We start from the raw sequence: 10,445 nt of genomic DNA, 5'->3' as shown, positions 1-10,445 counted from the left end.
GCACATGCCCTCACCCCCCTATTGTCTGCATGCATACAAGTCCTTTGGTTGATCTCTTAGGATGAAGTATTCTTGTATTTCACAGTCAAGGGCACAACAGAGGAAAGAATCAAACTGGAGTGGCATTAGTTCTAACAAAATGTTTCTTTTTCATTGATTTTTTAAATTCCCACTGGAGATTCCAATGGCAGCAGTTCAAGATGGTTTTGCTAATGGAGAAAATGATGAAACAGTATCTAACACCTTAACCTTGACAAATGGCTTAGAAAGGAGAACGAAAACCTACAGTGAAGACAACTTTGAGGAACTCCAATATTTTCCAAACTTCTATGCACTCCTGAAAAGTATTGATTCAGGTAAAAACTGTTTTCCGACCATGTGGAACAGAAACAGTAGTTCCAGGAAATGTGTGGGTGGTTCTCTCTTCCTGTTTTCAGTTTCCAAATGTAATCCTCAATGACATATTGTGGCCTTGGGGAAAATAGTTCATATCAATTTTTTTCTAAAGAAGTGTACTAGTCATGGTAATATTTAGGAAAGGATAATCAGGAAAGGTGGAGTTTCTGGACAATTTAATCTTCTTGTTAACAGAGGGCTCATTTATTTGTTCAACAAACAGTTATTGAACATGTGCTGCGTTGATGGTACTGGAGTGAATCTTGTGCAGGTGTGTAGATGAATCAATGTCCCAGCCTGACGCAGTTCAACCTCAACTCTTATTGCAAATATTTCCATTTTAGTGGGAACCGTGTGTGGAACATAACTGATTATTTTTAAATGATTCAGAATTTTGTTTGTCAGACATTTTCAGCTTCAGTCTTCAAATGAGTTACAGTGAAATAAACATTGGGTTAAAGGCGGTCAGGAGCCCAAAACAGACTTGGAAAATGATTTGTTTTTTAAAAACAAAGACCTTAATGTGTCTTGCTCTTTCTCTTACATGTGTACCAAAATAAGTTAACTGAAGATTTTAGTTCATGTTAATTTTTGGTCAATCTGTAAGGAGGATAATATTGGACAAATTTTCTGTTGTTGTTATTGTCCAGACAGGTGGCTTTCCCCCTTCCTATTCAAAGATTCAGTCCCAAATTGAATATTTGTAATAAATATTTCTGTAATTCTGATAATATTTTCTCCAGAAGTGGGCTTTCATCACTGGAGAACATCCTTTGTCATCCTTTGTCCTTCAATTCCAGACATTGGCCAGATGGCCCCAGCTCCTCTGCTGGTGTCTGCAGGGTTGGTAATCTTGAGGGTCCATTCTGAGTCATCTTGCCCAATTGGTTGGCAGATGCCCAGCTCAGATCCTCTGTCATCCTGGTGATTCACCTCTTGTCAGTGAAGAGCATCAGCGTGATACCAAAGAGTTCTATGGCTGTGACCTTATGCAAATAATAGGATGCCTGGAGTTATTTACCCTCCCCTTTTCAAGATCTCTCCCCACAACTCTTCTCCTACCTTTCCTTTCTCCCAACCTTGTGACTTTGATGGTATTTTAAATATTCTATTACATGGAATATTCCTTATTTTATTTGCTTTTAATCTTTTAGTTTCTTTTACCCCATTCCATATTGCCTTTATTTTTGCGGGCTTTTAATTTAAATACTTACATTGAGGTCTTTGATAGTACCTGTCTTTCTCACTCAAGGTCTGAACCAATTGAGAAATGGTAAAGTGGGTAGAAAGCCAAAATATCTCTGATGCTGATAAAGACGGGTTGTGGAATGGAGCTTGGTATTAGAGCCCCAATGGGCTTGTGCACTCACGCTCCTCAGCCTAGCTCTTGAAGCAGTCAATCTCAGGGATAGTCGGAATCAGCAGATCAGGTGCTTTTCTTGGGTCCCTGCCTTCCACTGTTCCAGGGGAATGGAAAGAAGAAAGACTTCCAATCCCCATTGGTAGAGAAATGTACACCAATCTCTATTGGCTATTAACCTCATGTGTGAGAAGAATGAAAAGATGAGGGGAAAAGGGCAAGAAGTACATAAAGAAAATCCTTAATAGCAGCTAAAAGAATTGGGAAAATGAGCTCTCCTCTAGCATCTTACTTTTTCTCTTCTTCAAAATAGAAATAGATTTTTAATGGTTTTAGATTTAATATATCTACTGAACTTTTATGTAATCATTAGCCATTTTGCTATATCAAGATGTAAAACAGTATGTCAAATATGAAGAGTTCCCAAGAAACTCTTACTAGTGGTTACCTATAGGGAGTAGGTGTTGGGAGGGGAAGAGAATGTTACTTTGACTATTATTTACTTCTGTACTATTGGAATATTTTTACAGTATACATATATCCTTTCAAATGAAAGTTTAGAAAGTAATATATACTACTGTTAAAAATAAACCTTGAGGTTTGATTCCGGTCAAGGGCATGTACCTTGGTTGCGGGCACATATCCAGTAGAGGGTGTGCAAGAGGCAGCTGATGGATGTTTCTCTCTCATCGATGTTTTTAACTATCCCTCTCATTTCCTCTCTGTAAAAAATTAATAAAATATATTAAAAATAAATAAATAAAAATAAACCTTATATTTAAAAAATAAAGATATATGTATATTCTTATTTAAAATACAGTATTAAGCTTGATTAATGAAAACAGGTAGTTCTTGTCCTCAAAACATATAGCCTGAGTAGAGAAAGTTGTTGGGTCACCAACCTTCTAGCTTTCCTTTTGAATTCATATTGTCTCAGGTCATAAACTATCTCTATCATCTACTCCATTAATAAAATATTTTAGATTAAAATAAATCTTTTTGGAGAAGTTAAAATTGTCCCCTTTTGGAAAAGTTTAGTATTCCTGTACATTGCCCTGTACTCCCAAGCAAGCCTTAGGCTTTCTGTAAATTAAATATAAGTGGGTTCAGATATGAATGTAGGGAGAAATATTTCAATAAGATGCTGTACTTTTTAAATTGACACTGAAAGGTGTATGCCACTACTTGAAAAAAAAAATTATTTCGTCCTTTTATATAGAAAAAGAGGCAAAAGAGAAAGAAACACTGATTACTATCATGAAGACACTGATTGACTTTGTGAAGATGATGGTCAAGTATGGCACCATATCTCCAGAAGAAGGTGTTTCCTACCTTGGTGAGAATCCTATCTGTTTTGTTTTTACTGTGGTTAGTCTTCATCATCCAAAGTGAGTTAGGGATTTGGCAATAATTACTTCACTACTCTGATAATTTATGCCAAAATAGTCTGAATTATCTGGGTAACCAGAATTGCCCAGCTTGATAATGCATATTTAAAAAATTAATCAGAAGTTTTAATCAACTTTTAATCTTTATAGATCCAGTTTGAGTACAAACATTTCACATTTGTTGTTATTTTGTCCTGCTAACACAGAGACAATTTTATTAAAATTGAGCTTATTATTTTTTTCAGTTATATTTGAATGGTCAGTATTAAGAGAGTCTTGACTTTAACCAGTGAGATTTGTGTGTGAATAGGAGGAAAGAACACCCTTCTAGGGAGCCCTTACAACTGAACTTCTGAGGCCCAGCTGTCTCACACCAGCTCTGTCATGTGGACAAAGGCAAATGCCTCAGTTTCTACATCTTTTAAATAAAGGACTTTGTTATCTATAACAGGGACCAGTACGGTAAACTACTGCCCATGGACCAAATCTGGCCCATAGCCTATTTTTGTATAGTACACAAGCTAAGGATGACTTCTGCATTTTCAAATGGTTGAAAAAAATCAAAAGAATAGTATTTTGTGACACAATAAAACTATGTAGAATTCAGATTTCAGTGTTTATAGATGAAGTTTTATTGGAACATAGCCATGCACGTTTGTTTTAGTATCTATGTTTTATGACACAATAAAAGAATTGAATAGTTGAGACCATATGGCCCAAAAAGCCAAAAATATTCACTATCTGGCCCTTTAAAGACAAAGCTTGTCAACCCTTGATTCCTGGAACTTTATAAGTAAGCTTGGACATTTTTTGATTCTGCATGTAAGTTGTAGTTGCTGTTGTTGTTTGAAGTCTTTTATTTTCCTGCTTGGTTTAGTTAATCAACAAATACCATTTACCCCTGATGTCCTTCGGGCAAGATGACTTCACAACCCTTTTCTCTGATCTTGGATGAGGGAGCGAGGGAGAATTAAACAGAAGAGAAAATCTCATAGCACCAAACAATCTAGAATTATTCTGTATGAACTCAATTTCTTTCTACATAAAAAGAGTTGTACTGTTTTTTTCTGATTATAAAAGAGCACATTTATTTTTTTTAAGCAGTCAATGCAAAAAGGTAGTGAAAAAATCACTCATAATACCAGCATTCAGGTAATATTTTGGTTTATGTCTTTTCAGGCATTTTCTGTGTGTGTGTGTGTGTGTGTATGTGTGTGTGTGTGTGTGTGTGTGTGTGTGTGTGTGTGTGTGTACAGGCACACATGTATATCTACATCATTCTTTTAAAAAATAGATGCTTTTACTGATTTTAGAGAGAGAGGAAGGGGGAAGGAGAGAAAGCCCCCTACTGGAGATCAAGCCAGCAACCCAGGCATGTGCTCTGACCAGGAATCTAACCAGTGACCTTTCGGTCCATAGGACGTCACTCAACCAATGAGCCATTCTGGCTGGGACCTGTCATTTTTTTCTTTCATCTTACTTAACAAAAACATGGATTCATGCTATATACACAGTGCTTTGTGGACCACTTACTCACTTAACCCTAGATCAAAAACTGTTTCAAATCAGTCATTGTTTCATACCAATGCCCCATGGCTCAGAACTTTCACACTTTAATCCTTTTTTATGGAAATAAATTAGACATGCCACAAGGCTTATGTACAAGGTAGATATTTCCACTACTGTTTATGGCTGTACTGTCCAATATGGTAGCCATTAACCACATGTTGCTATTAAAAAGGAAAGTAATCAAGCCCAGCCAACATGGCTCAGTGGTTGAGCGTTGACTTATGAACCAGGAGGTCACGGTTTGATTCCTGGTCAGGGCACATGCCCAGGTTGTGGGCTTGATCTCCAGTGTGGGGCCTGCAGGAGGCAGCCAATCTATGACTCTCTCTCATCATTGATGTTTCTCTCTCCCTCTCCATTCCTCTCTGAAATAAATAAAAAAATATATTTTAAAATAATAAAAATAAAAAAAATAAAATAGAAAGTAATTAAAATTAGACAAAATTTATTTATTTTTATTTATTAAATTGATTGGGGTGACATTGGTCAACATGAACATAACACTTTCATGTATAGGTTTCTTTGTTACAGATCTGTATAGTGCACCATGTACCCACCACCCCAAGTCAAATCTTCTCCTGTCACCTATATTAAGACCTCCTTTCTCCCCCTACCCCCTGCCATCTGGCAACCACCACACTGCTGTTTGTGTTCATGAGTTTCAGTTTACATCAGTTTTATGAATGAAATCATATAGTTCTTAGCTTTTTCTGACTGACTTATTTCACTTAGCATAATGTTCTCAAGGTCCATCCATGTTGTTGCAAATGGCGCTATTTCATCCTTTCTTATGGCTGAGTAGTATTCAATTGTGTATATGTACCACATCTTCTTTATCCAGTCCTCTATCGCAGGACACTTTGGTTGTTCCAATGTCTTAGCCACTGTGAATAATGCTGCAATGAACATAGGGGTATATATATCTTTGCAAATACATGATTTCGAGTTTTGGGGTATATACCCAGGAGAGGGAAATTTTTAAATCTAGTTTTTCATATAGTGGGCACATTTTAAGTGCTCAGTTGCCACATGTACCTGGTGGCTACTACATTGAACAATATAGAAATAATTATTTCCGTCAGAAAATTCCATTGGACAGCACTGGTTTATAGGAATAAAACAGTGTAAATAACCTAGATACTCCACAAGAGGAAAATATCTAAAATAAATAATTTAGTTATTCTTATGTTAAACTATTTAAATTTTACTTTCAAATGTTTGTTTTTAATAATTGTATGTTCATTACATATGCAATGTAAACATTGTTGATAAAGATTAATGACAGGAGGAAATAGTCATGATATGCTATTCAATGCTTAAAGCCATTTAGAATGTGTTTAAAAAAATGAATGTATGTATAGAACGTTGGACAAAAATATACCAAAATGTTACCTGGAATAAAACAGACTGCATCATACAATAGAATATACTGGTTTTCTTCTCAAAAGAGGCATGGGATACAATGGAAGGGAGAGTTTACTTGGAGAGAAATAATTTTAAGTAAAGCAAACAGCAAAAAAGGCCTACCCTATTAGTGAGATGGATATGTGGCTGGTTGAATAACTGAATACAGAATGTAGATTCTAATGCATTGTCTACCTTGAGCTGGTTACAGTCTAGATTCATGTCTAGTAACATCTCTGTGATGTTACTCCAAAGGGCATAGTTAGGACAAAGACAAGGATAAAGATTTCACTTGATAAGAATAGGGAAATTCTCACCCTTATGACTACCTAACAATAGGACTAGCTGTCTCATGAATTAATGAGGACCCTAAATGATGGAAACCCAACTCTTTGGCTTCATGAAAAGAAAATTTAATTGCCTCATGTAACTGAAAAGTCCAGGGTTAGGGGTGGCCTGGCTTCAGGTTTGTGAAGTCTACCAATAGTGTGAGGAAGAGTCTATTACTCTCCATCTCACAGCTCTGACTTTCCATATTTTCATTTTAAACAAGTGGTTCCTTTATAAGAACAAGATGGCTAGCACAGCTCCAATCTCACATCCTCACAGAACAACAATCCCAGTGGGAAGAGAACCTCTTTCTCCCAATGGTTCTAGCATTGAATCTAATTGGCCTGTCTTGAGTCATGTTCTTCTCCTTGAACCAATCACTGTAGTCCAGGAGGTGGAAGTCCCTGAAGACCCCCACTTGGGCCAAATGTGCTGAGAGCGGGAGAGGTGTGGGTTCTCCAAAGGAAAACTAAGGCGTAGTTACCAGAAGGTGTTGAGTAGGCCAAAACCATGGTGTTCATTATGGGTTTCAACCCTATATGTTCTAGCAGTGGCCATAAAAATATGGAAGGAACTTCTGCAATTAACTGAGTAAGCGGCTGAACCTGAGATCTCAGATAGTATTCTTTATTTTCCTGAGAGTCTAGAAATAAAATCCATGTCAAATCATCTTTCTAGCAGTGTCAATATTATGAAATTCCTATTGTGATATTTTTGGTGAAATTTAAATATTTTTAGTAGAAATTTGATATCTTTCAGGAAATAAAATTATATTTTTCCCCTCCTCCCTCAAGAAAACCTGGATGAAACAATTGCTCTTCAGACCAAGAACAAGCTAGAAAAAAATATTACTGACAATAAAAGCAAGCTTTTCTCAGGTATGATTTATTTAACAATTTTTCTAGCTTTCAGCACAACAATCCTTTTGAATGATAAATAATGAGCTTCAGTTAGCATTGATAAAGAATTATAGATTTTTTTAAAGTTTTAAAATCTGAAATCCAACCATAGGATTAAAGAGCTACAACCTTGGTTATTTTGTGGCCAGCCTCAGCACAGAAATCTGATCCCAAGAAGCCTTAAAAATCAATGTACACCTTTACTTAAGATTCTTAGGAGGTGGTCAGGGCCCCAAACAACTGCCATAGTCCCAAATTCTTAGGTGCTATTCTGAGTAATAAGCTGTTCTTCAAATATACAACAAAGTAGAGATTGGGCAACTACAGACTTATTTGCATTTTGAATCAAGACTCAAATTTATGTTGGGACCTGACATATCCCACTTAATTGCCTACATTAATTAAAGTAAGGAAAATAATCCATGGCTCTAATGACACAGTGTGGCAGAAGAGAAAGAACATTAAACCAAAAACCAGAAAGCTGGGAGGTTGGCCCAGCTCTTCTGCTAACTCAATGGGTGACCGTGGCACATCTCTCCCCTCTCTGGGCCTCAGTTTCCCCCTCTGTGAAATGGGAGGAGGGAGATGGAGTAGATAATCACTAAGATCTCTTTCAGCTAAAAAAAAATTACCTAAACTCAAACTGTACTTTTTTAATAGTTTATTTCTACATTAGGAATTAATTAATGGATAGGGAGTAGGGTTATAACAACAGTGCACAATCTGATTACAGTGCCATCAATGAAGAGTCATGAAGAAACAGACAGTACCAAGGAAGAAGCAGCTAAGATGGAAAAGGAATATGGAACCTTGAAGGATTCCACAAAAGATGATAACCCCAGAGGAAAAACAGATGAGCCAAAAGGTATGGAACTGACAGCTCTAGGTTGGCAATGAAATTGGGAAGCAAAAACTTTCAACACACCTGGAAGGGTGATCCATAAATCAAATCCCACCAAATAAGAGAAATTAACACCATCTGTATAGAAAAGATTGAGCAATCATTTCTAATGTTCTTGAGTGTCCTGAGATTGCAAATTGGTTTTACCTTTTTGATGGTTTTTATTTTTTTTATTTAAATTTTATATAGTTTAAAGTATTACATAAGTCTCCTTTTCCCCTCATTGTCCTCTTCCCGGCCGCTCCCACCCCCCAGCACATGCCCTCATCCCCCTACTCTTCTCCTTGAACCAATCACTGTAGTCCAGGAGGTGGAAGTCCCTGAAGACCCCCACTTGGGCCAAATGTGCTGAGAGCGGGAGAGGTGTGGGTTCTCCAAAGGAAAACTAAGGCGTAGTTACCAGAAGGTGTTGAGTAGGCCAAAACCATGGTGTTCATTATGGGTTTCAACCCTATATGTTCTAGCAGTGGCCATAAAAATATGGAAGGAACTTCTGCAATTAACTGAGTAAGCGGCTGAACCTGAGATCTCAGATAGTATTCTTTATTTTCCTGAGAGTCTAGAAATAAAATCCATGTCAAATCATCTTTCTAGCAGTGTCAATATTATGAAATTCCTATTGTGATATTTTTGGTGAAATTTAAACATTTTTAGTAGAAATTTGATAATATCTTTCAGGAAATAAAATTATATTTTTCCCCTCCTCCCTCAAGAAAACTTGGATGAAACAATTGCTCTTCAGACCAAGAACAAGCTAGAAAAAAATATTACTGACAATAAAAGCAAGCTTTTCTCAGGTATGATTTATTTAACAATTTTTCTAGCTTTTAGCACAACAATTCTTTTGAATGATAAATAATGAGCTTCAGTTAACATTGATAAAGAATTATAGATTTTTTTTAAAGTTTTAAAATCTGAAATCCAACCATAGGATTAAAGAGCTACAACCTTGGTTATTCTGTGGCCAGCCTCAGCACAGAAATCTGATCCCAAGAAGCCTTAAAAAATCAATGTACACCTTTACTTAAGATTCTTAGGTGATCAAGGAGGCCCCAAACAACTGCCATAGTCCCAAATTCTTAGGTGCTATTCTGAGTAATAAGCTGTTCTTCAAATATACAACAAAGTAGAGATTGGGCAACTACAGACTTATTTGCATTTTGAATCAAGACTCAAATTTATGTTGGGACCTGACATATCCCACTTAATTGCCTACATTAATTAAAGTAAGGAAAATAATCCATGGCTCTAATGACACAGTGTGGCAGAAGAGAAAGAACATTAAACCAAAAACCAGAAAGCTGGGAGGTTGGCCCAGCTCTTCTGCTAACTCAATGGGTGACCGTGGCACATCTCTCCCCTCTCTGGGCCTCAGTTTCCCCCTCTGTGAAATGGGAGGAGGGAGATGGAGTAGATAATCACTAAGATCTCTTTCAGCTAAAAAAAAATTACCTAAACTCAAACTGTACTTTTTTAATAGTTTATTTCTACATTAGGAATTAATTAATGGATAGGGAGTAGGGTTATAACAACAGTGCACAATCTGATTACAGTGCCATCAATGAAGAGTCATGAAGAAACAGACAGTACCAAGGAAGAAGCAGCTAAGATGGAAAAGGAATATGGAACCTTGAAGGATTCCACAAAAGATGATAACCCCAGAGGAAAAACAGATGAGCCAAAAGGTATGGAACTGACAGCTCTAGGTTGGCAATGAAATTGGGAAGCAAAAACTTTCAACACACCTGGAAGGGTGATCCATAAATCAAATCCCACCAAATAAGAGAAATTAACACCATCTGTATAGAAAAGATTGAGCAATCATTTCTTCTAAATTTCTTGAGTGTCCTGGGATTGCAAATTCGTTTTATCTTTTTGATGGTCTTTATTTTTTTAATTTAAATTCTTTATAGTTTAAAGTATTACATAAGTCTCCTTTTCCCCTCATTGTCCTCTTCCCGGCCACTCCCAACCCCCAGCACATGCCCTCTTCCCCCTACTGTCTGTGTCCATTGGTTATGCTCATATGCATGCATACAAGTCCTTTGGTTGATCTCTTACACCCCACCTTCCCTGCCTTCCCTCTTTGGTTGGACAGTCTATTTGATGCTTTTATGTCTCTGGCTCTGTTTTTTTTTTATTCTTTTTTAAAAAATATTATAATAAGTATTACAAAGGGTATTACATATGTGTCCTTC

The 10,445-nt window shown here is 36.7% G+C and overlaps 1 protein-coding gene across 2 annotated transcripts in view; it reads left to right on the top strand.

Moving 5' to 3' along the window:
• SCG3 (secretogranin III) overlaps positions 1–10,445 on the top strand; it is a 42,993-nt gene that overhangs the window by 12,208 nt on the left and 20,340 nt on the right. The window contains exons 7-10 of one of the 2 annotated variants that reach the window (XM_005863931.2): positions 179–356; positions 2,976–3,092; positions 7,242–7,325; positions 8,080–8,211. In XM_005863931.2, coding sequence (XP_005863993.1) covers positions 179–356; positions 2,976–3,092; positions 7,242–7,325; positions 8,080–8,211 — 511 coding nt within the window. Of the gene's footprint in view, positions 1–178; positions 357–2,975; positions 3,093–7,241; positions 7,326–8,079; positions 8,212–8,960; positions 9,045–9,800; positions 9,933–10,445 lie in introns of both variants that reach the window. The other variant, XM_005863932.2, reaches the window with a different exon arrangement.

This window comes from Myotis brandtii, unplaced genomic scaffold (genome assembly GCF_000412655.1).
Source record: "Myotis brandtii unplaced genomic scaffold, ASM41265v1 scaffold182, whole genome shotgun sequence".
Lineage (NCBI taxonomy): Eukaryota > Metazoa > Chordata > Mammalia > Chiroptera > Vespertilionidae > Myotis > Myotis brandtii.
The sequence above is the reverse complement of the archived record's forward strand: the minus strand, read 5'-3'. Positions and strand labels throughout refer to the sequence as shown.